Source organism: Emiliania huxleyi, assembly GCF_000372725.1.
Source record: "Emiliania huxleyi CCMP1516 unplaced genomic scaffold EMIHUscaffold_233, whole genome shotgun sequence".
In the NCBI taxonomy this organism is placed as follows: domain Eukaryota; phylum Haptophyta; order Isochrysidales; family Noelaerhabdaceae; genus Emiliania; species Emiliania huxleyi.
In genome coordinates, this window is record NW_005200309.1 from 118521 (window position 1) to 138026 (window position 19506).

General features: G+C 66.1%; 5 protein-coding genes across 5 annotated transcripts; 4 read left to right on the forward strand and 1 right to left on the reverse strand.

Annotated features, from left to right (window-relative positions):
- Positions 1 to 82: 82 nt before the first annotated feature.
- EMIHUDRAFT_114877 (hypothetical protein) lies at positions 83 to 2441 on the forward strand (the record flags this gene model as incomplete). Its single annotated transcript, XM_005779279.1, has 7 exons — positions 83 to 874; positions 1117 to 1161; positions 1276 to 1281; positions 1355 to 1419; positions 1669 to 1864; positions 1937 to 1966; positions 2046 to 2441. The coding sequence occupies 7 exons, from the start codon at positions 83 to 85 to the stop codon at positions 2439 to 2441; spliced, it is 1530 nt and encodes a 509-aa protein (XP_005779336.1).
- A 531-nt stretch (positions 2442 to 2972) lies between these two features.
- On the reverse strand, positions 2973 to 4446 carry EMIHUDRAFT_114878 (hypothetical protein; the record flags this gene model as incomplete). Its single annotated transcript, XM_005779280.1, has 2 exons — positions 2973 to 3562; positions 3837 to 4446. The coding sequence occupies 2 exons, from the start codon at positions 4444 to 4446 to the stop codon at positions 2973 to 2975; spliced, it is 1200 nt and encodes a 399-aa protein (XP_005779337.1).
- A 4298-nt stretch (positions 4447 to 8744) lies between these two features.
- EMIHUDRAFT_236338 (hypothetical protein) lies at positions 8745 to 9467 on the forward strand (the record flags this gene model as incomplete). The annotated part of the gene is made up of 2 exons (XM_005779281.1): positions 8745 to 9158; positions 9438 to 9467. 2 exons carry the CDS (start codon positions 8745 to 8747, stop codon positions 9465 to 9467), a joined length of 444 nt encoding a protein of 147 aa, XP_005779338.1.
- Positions 9468 to 14001: 4534 nt separating this feature from the next.
- Positions 14002 to 15362, forward strand: EMIHUDRAFT_315091 (hypothetical protein; the record flags this gene model as incomplete). Its single annotated transcript, XM_005779282.1, has 3 exons — positions 14002 to 14487; positions 14648 to 14800; positions 15027 to 15362. The coding sequence occupies 3 exons, from the start codon at positions 14002 to 14004 to the stop codon at positions 15360 to 15362; spliced, it is 975 nt and encodes a 324-aa protein (XP_005779339.1).
- A 2714-nt stretch (positions 15363 to 18076) lies between these two features.
- On the forward strand, positions 18077 to 19444 carry EMIHUDRAFT_114881 (hypothetical protein; the record flags this gene model as incomplete). The annotated part of the gene is made up of 1 exon (XM_005779283.1): positions 18077 to 19444. The coding sequence occupies one exon, from the start codon at positions 18077 to 18079 to the stop codon at positions 19442 to 19444; it is 1368 nt and encodes a 455-aa protein (XP_005779340.1).
- Positions 19445 to 19506: the final 62 nt, after the last annotated feature.

The window sequence follows — 19506 nt, forward strand, 5'->3', positions numbered from 1 at the left end:
GCCCCCAGGAAGTTTTTTAGAAAAAATTTTTTTTGGAGGACCTTTTGTTTTCCCCCTTTGGGGGGAAAAGCCTTTTTTGGGGATGGCCCCTTCTGCGTTGGCCGATTCGATCGACCTCACCCTGGACGACTCGCCTGCCGAGGAGCGCGCTGCACGCCGCCGCTCCCCCGCCGACGCCGCGCGCTCGCCACGCCGCCGGCCGCGAGCGCGCGGCGGCGGCGGCGGGGGCGGCGCGCCATCTGCGGTTTTCGATCTGACGGTGGACTCGCCGGAGCGCGACGAGTCGACCCCCCCGGCTGGCCCGGCGCCCTCCACATCGACGAGCAGCGCCAGCGCCGACGGCGGGCCGAGCGGTGCCAGCAACAACCGCGGCGGCGGGAGCGGCGGGAGCGGCGGGAGCGGGGGGAGGAGCGGCGGCGAGAGCGGCGGCGCCGGCGGGAGCGGCGGTGCTTCTGGCAGCAGCAGCAGTGGCGGGAGCGGCGGGAGCGGCGGCGGCGGTGGCGGCGAGAGCAGCAGCGGCGGCGGCGGTGGTGGCGGGAGCAGCAGTGGCGGCGGCAGCGTCGGCGGCAGCAGCAGCAGCGGCGGCGGCGGCGGTGGTGGCGGTGGCGGGAGCAGCAGCGGGAGCAGCGGCGGGACGTCCTCGGGCGCTGCGACGGCAGCGCCGACGGTGATCGACCTGATGGTGGAGGAAGTCGGCGACGCGCCTCCCGGCCCTTCGGTGATCGACCTCGACGCAGACGACGCGTCGATCGCGCGCTCGCTCGCCGCGCAGCTGCAGCAGCCGGCCGACGTCGACCTGCAGGCGCTGCAGGCAGCGCGCGAGCGACGGCGGCGCGCGCGGCGCGACCGGGCGAGGAGCGCGGCGGAGGCGATCGTCCTCGAGGCGGACTCGGCATGAGTTGGTGAAATCACTGATTCGCTGCTTGAGCATTCAAAGGCGATCGACCTGGACGCGGAGCCGGACGATCTTCTTTTCGAGCAGGCGAGGAAGGAAGGAGTCGAGTAGGAATGAGCAGAGGAGCGATGACTCGTTAGTTCACACGAGTTCAGCAGTGAGGAGCAGATCTAAGGAGCGATGGCTCATTGCCTCGCATCTCCTCCCCCCCCTTCGCGCAGCGGTCCTCCATCGAGCGGCTGGTGCAGCAGAACGCGCCGCGGCATGTGCCCGGCGCGCCCGCCGCCCGCGGGCGAGCAAGGGCGCCGCCGGAGCAGCTCAGGGGGCGTGGGCCGAGGGTGTGTGAACGGCGTCTCTTCACACCCCGCTGCTGTGAACAGGCGCCCGTGCACCTCGGCGTCTGGCTCAACCCAAGGTCGCTGTGAACGGCGTCTCTTCACACCCCGCTGCTGTGAGCAGGCGCCCGTGCACCTCGGCGTCTGGCTCAACCCAAAGTCGCTGCCCAACGAGCCCCTCTACGAGCGGTTCGTCGCCGCGTGGCAGCGGGCCCTAGAAGCGGAATATCTCCCCATATCTCCCCATATAGCGGGCCCTAGAAGCGGGAGACGCTGTCCTGCCTCCCAACTAGCCCTCGAGAGGGCAACGTATTCCGCTGTATTCAGCCGCATTCCGCTGCATGCACTGTCCTCCTCTCCGTTGTACTCACGCGGTGCTCTGAACACACTGCACAGTCCCGTCTCCCCGCCCTCACGTCTGCGTATTCAGCACGGTAGGCAGCGGGTACCAAACAAGACCATCCGGCTCGTGTTTCACGGGACGCCCGAGGCGAACGTCGGCGCCATCTGCCGCGACGGCCTCGACCCAGGCCGCCGCGCCGGGCAGGCGCACGGCGCGGGCGAGTACTTTGGAGGCAATATGGACGTGTCGATGGGCTACTGCCGCGGAGGCAAGTACATGCTGGTCTTCGCGGTGCTGCTCGACGCGTGCTTCCCACGGCTCCACTCTGAGTGCGTCAGTGAATGAGTCTTGATTACGAGCTAGGTGCTGCTCGACAAGTCGGGCCTGACCAAGGTGGTCCCCTCGCAGCGTTGATGAATGAAGGAATGATTCAATGAATGAACGAACGAACGAACCGCCGGGCCTGGCCTAGGTGGTCCCCTCGCAGCACGGCGTGCCGGGCGAGATCGTCGTCGTCAACAAGCCGGAGCACCAGCTGCCTCTCGCGGTCGTCTCGATTGGCTGCCCCACGTGGTCGCCGCCGCCGGGCTGGCTCTCTTCCTCGCAACGCCTCTACACCTCCGCCGACGCGCGCGCGCACAACCCGCACCACTCCGCCGCCAGTTTGTACGCCAACCTGCCCGCGAGTGTCTCCGCCGCCATCTACAACCGGCTCGTCGCCTCGGGGCTGCCGCTGCCTCCCGGCCTCCGGCCCCCGCCGGGCGCCGCCGCCGCCGCCGCCGCCGCCGCCGCCGCCCGCCCCGCGCGCCCACCGCCTGCGCCGGTCTACCCGCCGCCCCGACCGCGCAGCCGCAAGCGCCGCCGCTGACGCCGCCGCCGCTGCCGCCGCCGCTGCCGCCGCGGGCGTCGAAGGTCGCTACTGTCGACAGAGCTGCCGCGGGGCTGTCCGCGAGGAGGGGTGAGGGGGCGAGGTGGGGGGGTGGGGGGGGGATGGGGGGGGGATGGGGGGGGGGGGGTCTTGGAAAAAACAAAAACGGGGGGGCCGGGGGGGGGCCCCCCCATCTGGCTCGGGGCTTTATTAGGGCCCCGCGGAAAATTCCCAGAAAAAAAAGAGGGGGGGGGGGGGTTGGTTCCAGTATGTGCGGGTGGGTGAAAGAGGTGGGCGGTGTTGCCGGTCGGCAACCGCACAGTCTCTCTGTCTTCCGGCGCGCGGCTTTCCGCGCGTTCTCAAAACAAGACGTGGATAATTCGCGTCATTCTCCACATTCCGAGGGCACAAAATCAGGATCTTTTGGCGGTTCGCGACGAGAAGCGTTTCCTGATCCTGTTACGGTGATCGTGCCACTTATCGAGCCCTCCTAGTTGCTAGTACTTTAGCTAGTATCACCTTGGTACATTGCTATGCCGTGGCAGCGCTGGCCGTCAGCTGTCCACCGGGCGAGGCGGCCTCGACGGCGGCCTCGAGGCGCTCCGCGACCTCTCCCAGCCGGAACCTGGCTGTAGGATCGTAGTAGGTGGCGAGGGATGGCGCCATCTCCACCGCTAGCGCCGAAAGGTGCGGCGTCAGTGTCGTGGCCGGGCTGCGGACGCCAAGAGCCGCCATGGCGACTGTCGCCTCGATGGCGTGGAGCGTGCGGCACGCTCGCACAGTCGCGCCGACCGCCGCGGCGGCGGACGCGGCGAAAGCGCCGACGCACTCCACACCGTCGGCGGCGGTCGGCCGGGAGCCGGCGAGGCGGAGGGACGCAGCGGCGGCCGCCTGGTGCGCCGTGGCCGCCGCAATGACGAGGAGGTTGCGATTGTGCACGCCGCCGTGGGAGCTGCCGTTGTGCAATCCGCACGGCAGGCCGCCATTGAGGGAAGGGTTCGCCAGCGTCCCCACGCGCGAATAGGATCTGTTGCATATCTCTCCGAGCGCCCCGAGTACGGCGTCCAGGGAGGCGCGAAGGGGTAGCGCGTCGAACCCGACGGCGGTACCCACGTGGAAGCCTAACAGAGGAAGGACAGGCAAGCGTGCATGCCTTGGTCGACGCTGTGAAGTGGGTGGGGGCGGCGGCGCGCGTGCTGCTGCGCGGCTGCCTCATCAGCATCTAGCTGCGGGCGCCTCCCCTCCCGTCGGGCAGCACTACGGGGTTGCACTGCGCGTGCGCCGAGTATCGACTCACGGTCGCGGAGAGCCCCTCAGACGCCTACTAGAAGCAATCTCCAGTGTGGTGCAGCTGATATGATGGGCGGAGGTGGCTCTCGAGTGCCTGAAGCGCACGCAGGAGAGCGCCGAGCGCTGTGGCCGCGCAGCGCAGATCGAGGGGGTCCTGCATGCGGCGCGGCGTCCAGCGAATGTCGGCGCGCGTCCAGCTCGCAATGGCAGCCGCAGCAGCCGCGTCGAAGCGCGACGCGGCCTCCCACCGGCAAGCGTCTTCGTACACCGCAGTGTTGCCCTCAAAGGCAGCGAGTGAGAGGGCGGCGGTCGCTGCGCCGACACTGGCGAGCCTTTCCAACTCGAGGCAGACAAACGCGAGTCTGCCGAGCAGAAGGTTGTTGTGGCTCATGAGCGGCAAACACTCGCCCTCGCGGCAGGGCATTTGACGCTCCGCTAGCACGTGCAGCGCAAGCTGGCAGTTCACGACGAGAGCGCCAAATCCTGGGTCCGTCGACTCCATCGAGTCGAGACGCGGCGGCGTCGCGTCGTCGTCGTTCACCCAAGCGAGCAGTGCGGCTACCAGCGCAACTGACACACCGGGCAAGCCTCCCTGCGCAGTCCCCGCCTGGTTCACCCAAAGAATGAGAGCTGCTCGCGCGTAGGCGAGCGGCTCGGGCGTGGCCGCGATCTCGGTCGCGTGGGCCGTCATCACGCGCAATCCAAACCCATCCATGGCCTCTGCCGTGGCAGGAGACGCGTGTGCACCCACACCAGTTGTGAGCCCGTAGATTCCGTCCGCCTAGGTGGGGCTAAGTTGAGCGCTCGCTCGCTGCAGAGGCTAAGTGTAGAGCGACCCTCTAGCCCTACTACCCAACCATTACATACAACCTCCGAGATTACTCACTATCTCATCGGCACCTCAGCGGACATGCCTGAGGTTCACAACGCACTTTATCTGCACATGTGGAATCAGATAATAGTCTCCTTCTACGAAGAGGATGGCGTACATCTCGGCGTCGACAATCTCCCACGATCCCGGCAGGGCGCCTCCCCATATTCCCCGTCCTATTCGCTCGTGAATCTGTGCCCTGGTCTCTTGTGTATCGTCATCTCCCTCTTTCGGCTGCACGCCCTCCCATCCCCCGAATGATGCTAGCCTTCCGTCTCGAGTCTCCTTCAGCGAGGCGTCCGTCGCTGCCGCCGCTGTGAAGTGGTGCCACTTGTGCAGGCGGCACGCCAGGTCCCTCGCCCTCCACGTCGTGCTCGTTCCCCGCTCTCGCATGATCCGACACTCGCTTTCGTCCATCACAATCTCGTTCTCGCCCTCTCGGTCGTGTAGTCGCTCTTGCGGCGCGCTCCGGATTGCGCCCTCCGCCTCGTCGCTCCTCAGATACAGTCGTAGGACGGGGTCGCGAGCAATGTCGTTCCTCCCGATCTCTTCGTATCCCGCCCTTCCTCCTCCCTTTGTCCACATCTCCTGTACCGCCCCTCCGATCTCCTCCTCGATCGCGACGTTGTCGAGTACCGCTTGCGGCGCACCTCGCCTCCACTCCCCGCCACCCACTAGGTCGTCTATCTCTTGCCCATGTCCGAGCGTGTCCGGTTCGTCACTCCCCCACCATGCGTCCCCGCCGATCGTCGCCTCTCCATCGTGTGTGTGTGTGTGTGTGTGTGTGTGTGTGTGTGTGCACTCCAGTGCTCGCCTCCTTGGTGGGTTTCTAAACTATGTTTGCGATTTGGGCTTTGGATTTTCATGACTCTTTTTTATTTATTTATTTCCCCTAATTCTATGTTTAGAAGACGGGTAAAACTAGGATCCAGGTGCACTCCAAGTGCACTCCAAGTGCACCAGCAGCAAGTCTAACTCAGTGCCTCTGGTGGCTGCGGGCTCGGCCCAGCCGTGGCGCCGAACCAAATCCTCTCCCCGTTGAGAGCTCCGCGAGAAGCCTGAGCATCCCCTCCTTGTCCAACTGCGTTTCTCACTGCCCCGTCGCCCACATCTCGATCTTCTTGGGCAGCAGCTGGTCCGACAGGTCCTCTCCGTGGCCTAGACAGCCGTGGCGGCCCTCGCCCCAGGTAAAGCCGGCGCCGTCGGCGGTGCGGGCGAGGCTGTGGTTGGCTCCAGTCGACACAGCGACAACGCGCTGCCCAGCAAAGGCCTCGACCTTCTTCGGCAGCAGCTGGTTCTGCGCGTCGCCGTGGCCCAACCGGCCATAGGCTCCATCGCCCCAGCTCCAGACGGCGCCGTCGGCGGTGATTGCCATGCTGTGGCGGTGCCCTGCTGACACAGCGAGGACGCACTGGCCACCAAAGGCCTCGATCTTCTTCGGCAGCAGCTGGTTCTGCTCGTCGCCATGGCCCAGCTGGCCATAGGCTCCACCGCCCCAGCTCCAGACGCTGCCGTTGGCGGTGATGGCGAGGCTGTGGACAGTTCCAGCCGACACAGCAATGACGCGCCGCCCAGACAAGGCCTCGATCTTCTTCGGCAGCAGCTGGTGGTACTGCTCGTCGCCGTGGCCCAACTTGCCCAAGTAGCATGTGCCCCAGCTCCAGAGGGCGCCGTCAGCGGTCAGGGCGAGGTTGTGGTAATTCCCAGCCGTCACGGTGACGACGCGCTGCCCAGCAAAGGCCTCGATCTTCTTTGGCAGCAGCTGGTTCTGCTCGTCGCCGTGGCCCAGCTGGCCACAGGCTCCACCGCCAAAGCTCCAGACGGCGCCATCGGCGGTGAGGGCGAGGCTGTGGTACGCTCGACCCGACACAGCGACGATGCGCTGGTCAGCAAAGGCCTCGATCTTCTTCGGCTGCCACTGGTTCTGCTCGTCGCCGTGGCCCAGCGCGCCGCTCCATCCACGGCCCCAGCTCCAGACAGCTCCGTCAGCGGTGAGGGCAAGGTTGGACCCGGCTGCAACCGACACGCTCACAGCGCGCTCACCGCCCAGCGGGGAAGAAGGGAGGCGGGTCGGCATGTTGAGCCGCGTCACACCCTCGCCGTGGCCGAGCAGTCCCGGCGTCCAGTCATCAGCCTTTCCGCACGACGAGAGCCGCCCCTCGCCGTCGATGAAGACGCTGTGCATGTTGCCTGCCGCCGCCCTCGCCGGCGGGTTGGCCTCTCGAAGCAGCGCCGAATAGCACAGGCATCGCACGGCGCAGCTCTCGCCCTCTGGCTGCGCCGGCAGCTCGAAGCCGCGCTCTTGCGCCCACAAGCGGATGCCCTGCTCCGCGAGAGAGGCGTGAAAGAGGAGCGAGACGGCCGCGACGCGAGCGATGTCGAGGGGGCTGTCGAAGCGGGAGAGGGCGCGCAAGAGGAGCTCCGTGGGGAGGTCGAGGAGGCGGGCGGGCGGCGGCGTGTCTGGCGAGGGGGCGGCGGCGGAGGAGGCGGTGGCGAAACGGCGCGAGCAGCGGCGCGGCGGGGCAGACATCGTGAGAAAAAGAATTTCAGCGCGCCGCTGGGAAACCAGACATCGCGAGAAAAAGAATTTTACGGCGTCGTTGCCAATAAAGAAACCGAAAAACACCGGCCGAAGCTCCATCTAATTCTTTCGGCGGGAGGTCTCCACAGTTGAACTTCAGGCCCTAAACTTTATCGATACCGAATTCGCCAGAGTCACTCGCAAAGCAGCGGGGCTGGGCGAGCGCCGTGGCTGAATGGCTAGATAGAGGCGACGCCGGCAGCCTCCAAAAGAATTTAAACAAAACAACTCTCTCTCACAGCAGACAGGCTCGACACAGGTGCGAACTGGCGCGTGCTAGTACTATCACCGGCACACCACCGGAGCCGCCTAAGCGACTCCGTTAAGAACGGCAATGCACTTAGCTCCGTGCACAACGCCGCTGTCCCCGCACGCTAGCTCGTTCACCGTCTGCCACGCCACGGCGGTGTGGAGAACGACAGACAAGCGCTGCATCTGCAGCCCGTGCCAGTTCTTGGTGGTCCATGTGACCTCATCGAGGTGCTGAGCGTGCGAAAGTTTGTTACTCAGCTGGTCCGCCGCCTGCCGAAGAATTTTGCGGACGCCGTCCCCGAAACCGCCGAACGTCTCGAAGTCGAGCAAACGCAGGTCGCAATTCTTCTCCCGCGCGAACCGGTAGTCGCCCTTCTCGTAGCGGGCCGTCACAGGTGCCCCCGCCTCCGCCTCCCGTTGAAAGAATTGTACGAACTAGCCGGAGCCAATTCTACGAACCAAGCCCCTCTCACAGCAGCCTGGCACGAACTAGCACCACAAAAGGCACAGCAGACAACGGCCCCTTATGGGCCGTCGAAGAGGCCGTCATACTCCTCCGGCCTCGCCCCCCCTTCCCAACCCTCCCCTGGCTCAGGCTCCTCATCCTCGCGGCGCGCAGTGCGCACCCCGCCCCGCGAAGACGAACCCTTCCGCCGGCGTGCCTCGCGGGACTGCCGCCCGCTGCCGCCGCCCTTCCCCCCCTCCGCCGCCCGCGCCTTCTCCGCCGCCCGTGCGGCCTCCTCCACCTCCTCCGCCGCCAACAGCGCCTCCCTCCGCGTGACCCCTATGGGCCCCTTGCGCATCCAGGAGAGGTCGCGCGAGCGACCTATCCAGGGGTTACTCGAATACGGCGCAACGTAGCCGCTGCGCAGCTCCGAGTAGTCGCCGAAGCCACCCCCCAAGAGTAGGTAGGTAGAAAGGTGAAGAACAGCCAGGCTCGGACTGGACACCAACGCGGTATGGGTGGACGCGGGACAGATGATGACGACACGCACGAGCGACACACAGACACAAAGAAGAAGACCATACCTTACCAAAAACTCCAAACCCTGCCGCTGCCCTTCTCGGTTTAGCTGCCCACCACCCTGCCTCGGCCCGACACTCTCGGAGCAGTATTTCCCCCTTCTCGGATAGCGCGCTTGTCCTGTGATAGCGCATTCTGCCGTGAGCGGTCCATTAGCTTGGAGCGCTTGCATAGCTTGGACCAATCGCCACGCGCGCCAATGGCCAGCCGCCACGCCAGTCTACCTGCGCGCGTAGGCTGGGGAGCGCTAGTGCCTCGCGCTCTTCTCGGCTCACCCGCCACGCGATGACACAGGTGCGGCGCGAGTTCGTGGGCATGGCCTCCGGCAGCGGCCCGAGGGCCAAAGGCACGGACGGCGCCGACCACAAGTTCCGGCAGCGCGTGGACGACCACTACAAGCTGATGGCGGACGGCCGCGCCAAGCTCGCCTCCTCGGGCCGCGCGCACGCCGCTGGCGCCTGCGGCCTTCTCGGCGCGTTGGGCGCCGCGGCACTCGGCCCAGGCGAGGGCACGCCTTCGCTGCTGCTGCTGCTGCTGGGCGCGCCGGCGGCGCTGTGCGCGGCCGCCGCGTTCGGCGCGAGCGACGCGAGCCGCATGAGCGCCACGGCCGCCTCTCGCGCCTCAGCGCTCAGCTGCGCGGCAGCGGCGCTGCTGGTCTGCCTCCTCTGCGTGCTCGCCTCCTCGCCGCAAGAGCCGCTGGTGGCGGGGCTCGCCGGCCTCTCCTCCCTCCCTGCGCTGCTCGGCTGCGCGGCGGGCGTACTCGGCGCGAACAGGCTGAGCGCGCGGCTCTAGATGCTGCGAGTGAGTCGTCCGTCCCCGCGGGCGCTCCCGCGCGCAGCGGACAGCACCGCCTGTACCTGTCACACACGCACAGATGCACTCCACAGATGCACTCCCACAGATGCACTCCCACAGATGCACTCCACACTCCACAGATGCTCAAGCGCCCTTTCCTTAGGCGCCGGATTCGCGGCGCAGGCGGAGAAGAAGAAGGTCGGCCAGCGGTGAGGCGCAAGGGGGTGGGGGAGGTAAACGGCAGCGCCGAGAGGCTCGCCCCGCCGGCCAACACACAACAGACCGCGGTCAGTTGTGCCGTGTAACGCGTCCTCTGCGATGTATATACTCACACGCTATTTAATACACACACTGTAAGAGCCCCCCGCGCCCCGCGCCCGGGCCCGCGGGGGCGCCCGGCGGCGGCGCGCGCCCGCCCGCGCGCCCCGCCCCCGGAGCGGCCGGACGACCGCCGGACCCGCGGCCGCGCGCCCGCGCCGCCCCCCGGCGCCGGGAACTCGCGCATCCAACGTATCCTGTTTTCGTGTTTTGTGGTTCGATCGAGAGAAACTCGATATCACGACGGAGACAGTGTGCTTTGTAGCGCGGTACATGCCACAACCCACTGTCGGCACTGAGACCGGCGCGCGCGGCGGCGGTGACCGCGCTCCGCGGCGCGGCCCGGCGCACGAGGTGCGAGCCATGGCCGTGCCACTGTCCGGCGGCCCCATCAGAGTCCCTTCGCTCTCGCTCACTGCGTCTCCTCACATCCGAATGCCGAACCCTCACAGCCCCGCCGCGAACGACACCCGCTTCTTCCGCGGCGCACCGCCGCCGCCGGCCGCCTTGGCCGCCTTCTTCTCCTCGGCCGCCCGCTCCGCCTTCTTGCTCGCCCGCTTGTCCCCCTTCGCCTTTGCCTTTTGCGCCGCCAGCGCGCCAAGCAGCGCCGACCGCTGCTCCTGCCTGGCGGCCGCCTTGGCGGCGCTCTTCTCCCGCCGCTCCTCCTCGCCCGCCTGTGTGTGTGGGGGGGGGGGGGGTAGTGCATACCTCGGGGAGGACGGCACGGATTCGCGGGCGACGGCCGAAATGGCGGGGAGGGGTCACGACGGCCGAAGTGGCGGCGAGGGAAGCGGAGCGAGGCAAGCGAGAGGCCGGCGTCTCGGACGTGTCTCGAAAGTGCCTCGAAAGTGTCTCGGAAGTGTCTCGGAAGTGTCTCGGAAGTGTCTCGGAAGTGTTCCGGACCTCGAAGGCGCGCATACGCCGCAGCTTCGCCTCCCGCCGCGCCTCCTCCGCCCGCGCCGCCTCCTCCATCACCGCGAGCGTGCTCTCGTCCACACCTACCCCGCCCCGGTCCGCCGCGCCGCCGGCCGACCTTGTTCCGCCGCCGCCCGCACCCGCGGCGCGCGCTCCCTTTACCTTCTTGCTCCTGGGCGCCGCCGCCGCCGCCGCAGCAGCAGCAGCCGCGGGAGCATCGGCCTCCGCCACCGAGAAGGAGGACGCGGCCTCTGCCGCCGCCGCCGCTGGCCGCTTCTTGCGGCGCTTGGCGCCCTCCGCCTCCGCCGCCTCCGCCGCCTCCACCTCCGCCGCCTCCGCCGCCTCCGCCGCTGGCGCCGCCTCCGCCGCTGGCGCCGCCTCCGCCGCTGGCGCCGCCGCCTTCGCCGGCCGTTTCTTCGGGCGCTTTGCCGGCGGCTCCGCCGCCTCGGCCGCCTCGGCCGCCTCGGCCGCCTCGGCCGCCTCGGCCGCCTCATTCTTCTTCTTCTTCTTGGCCGATGCCCCCGCCGCCGGCGGCGCAAATGGCGCTGCGGACGTGGGCAAAGTCGCGTGCAAGGACGGGATGGCGCCTGCGGACGTGTCGTTGATGCGTCACCGAGAGGGCAGCCTGGCCGGCGTCTCGGCTGACTGTCTCGGGGTCGGGGCTGTGTCTTGGGACTGTCTCTCGGGACTGTGTCTCGGCTCTCGGGAGTCAGACACGGTGGCTGTCTCTCGGAGCTGCGTCGCGCGCCGAGTTTGGTGATTGGCATCTCGACGACGAGAACGTGGCCCTGCATGCTGGCGGACGTCTGCGCGTCGTCGCACTCGGTCCCGTTCGGGTAACGCCGCGACAGCGCGAACCGGTGACGCCCCGTCGTCGTCAGCTCGATCCGCGTCTTGCTGGTGTTGCACTCGATCTGCGAAGGAGAGACGTGGTGCAGTGCCACCTTGATGGTGAGGAGCATGCGCTTCCGATTGACCCGGATGGTCGCGGGAGGCACCGCCGGCGATGGCTCGTCCGGCATGTGTGGTACGTGGGATGGAGGTGCTGCGGCAAAGAAAAAACCGCGGTGAAATAGGACGCCCAGCCCTGCCCTCAACCGGACTCAAAAGACACCGCCACATTCCTGAGACGAGCGAGGGCAGCCTCCTTAAAGGCGAAAGGGTCTAGATTTGGAGCGCTCGCCGAAGAGGAGTACGACAAAATAGCGCCCGTGATTGCCTGCACGCTACCCGCACTCACGGACTCCATACCCGAAAGAAAGAGAAGGGAGCTCGCGGGAGAGGTGACGAGTGACCTACAGGTAGTGGGGAAGGCAGCCTCGATTGCCATACAGACATGGGTGCGAAACAACGACAAGACCAAGGCACGGGCAGAGGAACGAGAGAAGAATATAGGGTGGATAAAGCGCCTGTTCACGGCATGGAGGGTGAGCCACACCGAACGTACCGAGCGAAGAGCCGAGCGGAAGGAGGACGGGGAAGATGACTCCGAGGAGGACGAACCAGTGGAAATCCAGTTGTCAGATGTCACGATGCATCCGAAGGGGACCCCAGCGCCGGCATCATCCGTAGAGGCACGAGTGTTCGAAGAGAGAGTGGACCTGAGCAACAACATGACCTGTAGGCAAATGATCGGAGTGGGAGTCAGAAATGTGGTCCTTGCGCGAGGGGAGCTCGATAGACTCGAGGGGCCAGGATACGCCGCGAGGAGGACGGAGTTGCGCCGACAGGCGAAAGAAGCCGCGAGAACAAGGGACCGGCAGGCGGCGGCGTCGCAGGACGGGGCAGAAGAGAACAACGCGACAGAGGAGGAAGTGACAAGGGAGAGAACGACGAGGGTGGGACGACCGCGTGGTGGCATGAAGATTGCAGCGAGAATCAGCGAGAGACTGCGAAGAGAGATAGGAAGAGGCAGACTCCCTAGGGTGGGCGACGGATAGCGCACCACACACCTCTCCTTAAAATCCCTGTGTGGTGGCGGCGTGCCGTCCTCCCATCCCTCCCTTGGGTTGTCTGTTTTCTTTCTTTCTTTCTTTCAGCCCTGCCCTCGTGCCGCCGAGTGTGTATCCGATGCGAGAGAGATCCCCTGTGCCCTGTGCCCAGCCCTCTCCGCGCGGCGATGCGCCCTCCCCCCTCGCTTTTGCAAAATCCTGCAAAGGTGGGGGGGTGGGACGTGTCTGTCTGTCCTCGACCCAGGCCTCGCTTGGGATGTCCGTTTTATTTATTTATTTATACTCTACGAAGTGACTTTAAGGCTCCACTCGTACCACGTACCACACATCGATCATTGTGAGATGGCCAGAGAGACTGAGTCTGAGAGCATCGCCATATCGAAGCGGTTTGTTCGTCTTCGACGCTTCGGTCGGACCGTGTCGCTCTCCTCTCCAAGCGTCTCCTCAGCCTCGTGTGCACGCAAGCGCACGCGTTCCACGACGATGGGCTCCGCCTTGCCTTTGCCGAATCAATTCCTCTCTCGGATACTCAACGCGCGTCTCTCCCTCCCCTTGCCCGCAGGTTCCACAGCGCGTGGGGGGAATTCGCTTCCGCGTGTAGGATATTGAGTGTCTTGTCTTGTGGGGTTCTGTGTGTCGCTCCTGTGTGACCGTCATCGCCCGTCTTGCGTCCACCCATACCGCGTTGGTGTCCCAGTCGTTGGTCGGACTGTGTTTCGCCTTCCTATCTATCTATCTATCTAGGATACTGCGAGCGGGTGTTATCGGACACGCACGGCTCCGGGCTCTGATGCTGTGAGCCCCGGACCCTCCTTGCGAAGCACACTCGCCGGTGTGGAAGGGGGAGTCCGGAATCGCCGAGAGCAGCGCGTGGGAACATGGCCTCGCGCTGGGAAAACTCTTTTGTCCTACTCACTCTTAGCCTTGAAGTACAACGACCTGGGTGTGAGCCAAGTCCGTGGCTAAGCCGAGTTGGGGCAGCGAGCGGCCTGTCGTCAGGTCGACTCGCCCGTGCCCAGCTCGCTTGTGTCTGCCCCGACACATGGCCTCTGGTGGACCTTTGCTGGGCAAGGTCCACTTCGGCTAAATTCACGCCCCAAACGCTACTATTTGCTCAGGCCAAGTCCAGGCACACTAGAGGACTGCCTGAGCTCACAGGGGCATGTACACTATATTTACACCTACTATGCTGTTTTCACACCGATCATAATACGCGATCGCGCAGGGATATGGCGCTGTCTCTTGTTTGCCCTCGCCTTTTGTGTGTTAGTGCCAGTGCGCGCCAGTCCCGTGCCCAGTGTAAAAGAAAGAAAGAAAACAGACAAACCAAACGAGGGATGGGGGAGGAGGACAGGGTCCACACCTGCACGAGCAGGATTGTGGAAGGACGATTGAGCGAGGGAGTGCGGCGTAAAATTCTTTAATTGCGACCAAGCGGGCTGTGCCCCCCGCATATGTCGCCGGTACTCGCACTCCTCACGCTGCCTCTCGTCGAGGCCTTCTGGAAGCGGCGGCCTCCGCAGCCGCTGCCCGCCACTGACGAGCCGGTCGGACAGAGTGCGATGCTTCTCATCGTCCTTTCCATCGTCGCCTGCTGCTGTGTGCCTGCCTTGCTGGCGAGGCTGCGAGGAGCGGGCGGCGCTGCACGGCTGATCGACGGCAAGGCCATCGCGGCTGCGATCCGGAGGGAGGTGAAGCAGCACAGCGAGGCGCTCATTGCATCGCACAAAGTCACGCCCGGCCTCGCGGTGGTGCTCGTCGGCGCCCGCACAGACTCAGCCACGTACGTCAAGATGAAGAAGAAGGCGGCAGCAGAGGTGGGGTTCCACTCCATCGACAAGACCTTCGAAGAGAGCGTGACCGAGGAGGCGCTGCTGCAGTGCGTGCAGGAGCTCAACAGCGACCCAAGCGTGCACGGCATCCTCGTCCAGCTTCCGCTGCCCAAGCACATCGACGAGGCGAAGGTGCTCGAGAGCATCAGAGTCGAGAAGGACGCGGACGGCTTCTCGTCCGAGAATGTCGGCAACATGTGCTTGCGCGGCGGCAAGGTAACACTTGCACACCGAGTCGCCTCGCGGCTGCCAGAGTCCTGCTACCCGCCTCCCGGCCGCTCTCTCGTCGCTGGCTCTGTTCGACCGCCGCCCTCGGATCTCCTCGCGCGTCTCGCCCGCCTCACTGCCGCCTCCGCCTCCCGCCTCCCGCCTTCAGCCGCCGCTCGCCGTGCCGTGCACGCCCGCCGGCTGCATCGAGCTGCTGCAGCGCTCGGGCGTGGCCGTGCGAGGCAAGGAGTGCGTGGTGGTCGGCCGCTCCAACATCGTCGGCATGCCGGTGGCGCACATGCTCCAGTCGATGGACGGGACCGTGACGGCGCGATCACCCGAGATCAACCGAGGTCACCCGAGATCACCTGAGGTCACACGAGGACACGCGAGATCACCCCAAGTCACCCGAGATCACTCTAGATCAACCGAGGTCCCAGAGTCACCCGAGATCAACCGAGATCAACCGAACAATCACCCGATGTCACCCGAGATCACCCGAGATCACCCGAGATCACCCGAGATCACCCGAGATCACCCGAGATCAGGTGTGCCACTCCAAGACGGCGGGCCTCCCTGCACACGTGCGGCGCGCCGACATCGTCGTCGCCGCCATCGGAGCCGCCGAGTTTGTCAAGGGCGACTGGATCAAGCCGGGCGCAATCGTCATCGACGTGGGCATGAACACAAAGCCTGCCGACACGGCCAAGGGCTTCCGGCTGTGCGGCGACGTCGACTTCGACGCGGCCAGCCGGCGCGCGAGCGCGATCACTCCCGTGCCGGGCGGCGTCGGCCCGATGACGATCGCGATGCTGCTCAAGAACACGCTCAACCTTGCCCGGCACGCGGCTGGCCTGCCTCGCCTGCCGCTGCGGGCTGAGTAGGGTAGAGAGCCGCCGCGGCCGGGCCCGCAAGCGGTGGCCGGTGTCCGGAGTCCGCGCGGGAGTGGGCCGTGTGGCGCTCTTGGTCTTGCGGCACGTGTGCGCACCGCGCATGTATTTTTTATTCGTTCTCTTTGCATGCGAGGACGAATTTTTTTTCGCTCTGCGAGCCAGCGATGCGACCTGGCTTCCCCCTGCCGGCGCCCTGGCGCCTGGGTGCGCGCTGTCAGTGTCTCCATATACTCCATTCTCTCCATGGCGCTGTCTCCGGCCGTGGCGCTGGTGCGTGGCGTGGGACTGCGGTCTGCTCTCTCGCGTCTCGCGCGGCCGCGGGTACATATAAAGAAAGAAAGAAAGAAAACACAGGCACCCCAAAGGAGGGATTGGAGGACGGCACGCCGCCACCACACAGCTCACAGGGATTTCACGTCCAGGGATTTTAAGGAGAGGAGTGTTAGGCGATCGGCTTTCTTTCTAGTGCTAGCACGCGCCAGCAAGGACCGGCACGCCCCCCCCCCCCCCCCCTCCCGCCGGCCCCGTGTGCCGCCGCATCCCCCCCCCGCGGGGTCGCCCGTCTCCGTACTCGCCCCTCGTTGCCACCCCCACATCAGCACCCCTCCCCAAGATCCCCCTCCCCCCCTTTCTCCCGCCGTCGACCCCTCGCCGTGCCTCGACGGCGGGATGTACCTGTTGGTGCGTCCATTGCCTGCCGCCCGCCGGGCTCCACCCCCCCCCCTCCCCAAAACCCGGTACCCGCTAGCCCCCGCCGGCGCGTCTCCTTCCGTACCCCATTCCGAGACGATGTGCCGCGCCGCGCCTCGTGAGTTCTTCAGTAACGTATTCAGTGCTTGCCATTTACTGGTAAATGAGTGGTATTTACCACTTATTTGATTCCCCTAGGGAGTGGTATGGTATGAGCAGAGAGTGGTATGGTAAAATACCGAACACCACCAGTCGGGCGCAGCCCGGCTGGGCGCCGGCAGCCGGTGGACCCCCACTAGCCACTAGCACTACGACGCACGACCGCCCCCCATCCAGGAGAAGAGCGTGGCGGCCATGATGCCATCGCCATCGCCCCGCCTCCTCCCCCGCACCAGCCGCAGGGCCAGCGACCTGGGGCATGGGGCTCTGCCGCCGCCGCCACTCCCATCACCGCTGTCTGCAGCTAACAGCGCCGACCAGCTCCGCCAAGGCAGGTGCTCCACACTTGGCTCTCGTAGCGCCCGCGTGAGCTCTGCGCCCGCCACTCCTCGATGATCTTCTTCACCAGGATCTTTGAGGGGTCCTTCCACTCGGCGCCGAGCGAGCAGATGGTCAACGCATTCCTAGGACTAGCGCACATGAGTACGGCAAACTGGGTGGGCTCAACACCCCAATCTAGCCATACAGTCTAGCTACGCCGCCTGCTCCAGGCCCTCCTCAAACTCGGCAACTGCCGCATTTGTTGCTGCTCCGCCTGACGATGCTTCCGCAGTGCGCTGTCATGTTCAACCCAAGGCCACGCAGTGCCGCAGTTCATGTTCAACCCATGGACCGGCATGACGATTCGTCATGCCGGTCCACTCTGAACTTGCCGCGCGTGAGGTAGCAAATGGCCTTGTCGGCAGCAGCCAGCTTATTGCGCCGCTTCTTTGCAATGAGCTGCTCGGATCGCAGAAGCTCATGCCGAGCACTGCCTCGATCTTGAAGATGAACGTTCGACGCCGCGTCGTCCGCACCGCAAGCCGTGCCTGGCGCAGCGCCGCGGCCGCCCTCTGGCACTTGTAGCGGCAGCACATGGTACGGTGCGCATACTTGAGCAGGCGGGTCGCGCCGCAGTTGGCACAGGGGCCCTGGGTGTAGGGCGAGCGCGGCATCGACGTCGAACCCGGGTATTTCTCTGGTATCTCTGGTGAGCCTGTGTGTGTGCCAGTCCGCGCCAGTCTGCGCCCTTGTCGTGCCAGTGTGCTGTGAGAGAGGCTTGTATCTTAAGAATTCTCTGGTATCTCTTAGGTGGCGAAGATCCCAGGGCGGATCTTCCAGCCCCTTTCGGCACCGCAGCGCGGTCCTACGGCCGCTGGTGGCCGCCCCGATGGCCCAGCTGGCCTAGCCGGGTCGGCTGCATGTCCAGGCGGGCCGTGGGGGCCATTGTTGGGTCATTGTGTCTCGTTTGAAAACGGGTTTTCGGCTGACGGCAGAAGATCCTCTGGAGGATCTTCTGCCGGGAACCAATGTCAGAGCTCTGAACGGCTGATCTGAGAGCCCCCCAGCACAGTAGGGATTGATTATGATCAGATCCATCACTCACTGGCCGGGGTTGAGCTATTCTAGACGACAAGCCGCGTGCAGAGTGCCTGAAGTTCAGCCCCGCACGACGCACAGACGTGCCGGCTAGTGGGCTGCTAGCGCTCTGGGATGCTCTGCTCGCAGGGCCAGAGCCCGTGCTAGCGTGTCGCCGATTGCCCAGTGACCTTCCCTGCTGTCCGATGTCGCGATGTGGCCTGCTCAATCGTGTGTTTGTGTTGAGCATGCCCACGCGACATATTTTCTGTTCACTTGTTCGTTAAATAACAAAGATACATAATAATAATAATAAGAGTGGGGCATCCAACCCTACCCAACCCGTGTCCCGAATCCATCAGCGTTGTTCGCGCGGCAATACAAGGGGGGAAGCGCCGTTCAAAGTCATTCATTGGCCCGTGCCCGTGTGGTAAAATTCTTTTTGGCCACGCCGATCGATGCCACCAAAGCCGATGCCACCAAAGCACGCTTCCAGGCCTCCCGCCTCGCGGCAGGCGCAGCGCTGGGCGAAGGACCTCAAGCTGATCGGCGCGGCCGCCGCGCTGGTGGCCGCCTTTCTCCTCGGCTCGGCCTTCCTGTCTCCCCGCTCTCACCGCGTGTCCTCCTCCGCGCCAAAGCGGCCACAGAGCGCCAGCCCGCCGACGGCGCCGGTCCCCATCGCGCTGGCGGGCGGCACGCTCTCTCGCTTCACGGCTGAGCACAACGCCTCCCTCCTCTGGGGCACGTACCGGCCCGGCGTCTACTTTGGGATGCGCTCGCGCACAGCGCCGACGGCGCTCGTCGCCGGGCTGATGTGGACGCGGGCGAGGCCAGACGGAGGCGTCGACGCGACGACGCTGCGCCACCAGTGCGAGCAGGACGGGCTCGAGCGATACGGCTTCACCGCCCACGACGGGCGCGGTTTCGGGAGCCAGCCCATCGTCGACCGCGCCAACGGCGTCCACCTCACCACCACGTTTGTGGCGACGCCGGCCGGAGGTGGAGGAGGAGGCGGCGGAGGAGGAGGCTCTTCGCCGGGAGGGTGGGCGGTCCGCATCTCGGGCGAGCCGATCGCGGGCGCCGCGCCCAAGCAGCACCTCTTCCTCTACCTCTCGCTCGACACCGAGTTTGCGCCGCGGCTGTCTCGCGGCGCGGCGCTCGGCAAGCTGGAGGTGCTCTCGTTCCAGCCGGAGGAGGGGGTGCACGTGGGCGGGCAGGTGGAGGAGGTCGGCCGCTTCTCCCTCCTCGCTGCGGCGCGCACGCAGGGCGGCGACCCCCTCCCGCTGCGAGCCTGGGGCTCCGCAGCTCGGCACCACTCCCACCTCAACGTGGCGGAGCTAGTCGCCGAGCAGCTGCCGCCGCAGCAGCCGCAGCAGCAGCAGCAGCAGCACGATTCGCGGCTCGACCTGAACGGCCTCGTGCCGAGCCGCAGCCGGCTGCTCGTGCTGCAGCTCCGCACCTCGGGCGAGCCGTTCGAGATCGACGCGACGCTGATCGGCGGCGGCTGCGGCGCGGGCGGCGCCGTCGGGGACGAAGAGTGCGGCGCCCTCCTCGCACGGTGGTCGGGCGGCGCGCTCTCGGCCGAGATCCGCTCGCGCACAGACGCGTTCCACGCCCGCCTCGCCTCCACGTTTGGCTTGGACGAGCAGCGCGAGGGCGGCGCGCTTCGGCTCGGCGGGTCGCCCCTCGGGGAGAGGGAGAAGGGCTTCGCCGCGGCGGCGCTCGCGGCGCAACTCGGCTCGCTCGGCTTCTTTTCCTGCAAGTCGGGGGTCCCCTCCTCCGACCGGCTGTCTTCTTCCTCGCCTCGCCTTGTTCCACTACTCTGAACGCCCACGCCCTCCCCCTCTGCGGCGGGATCCGGTCTCCCCCCCCTCTTTTTCCTCCCCCC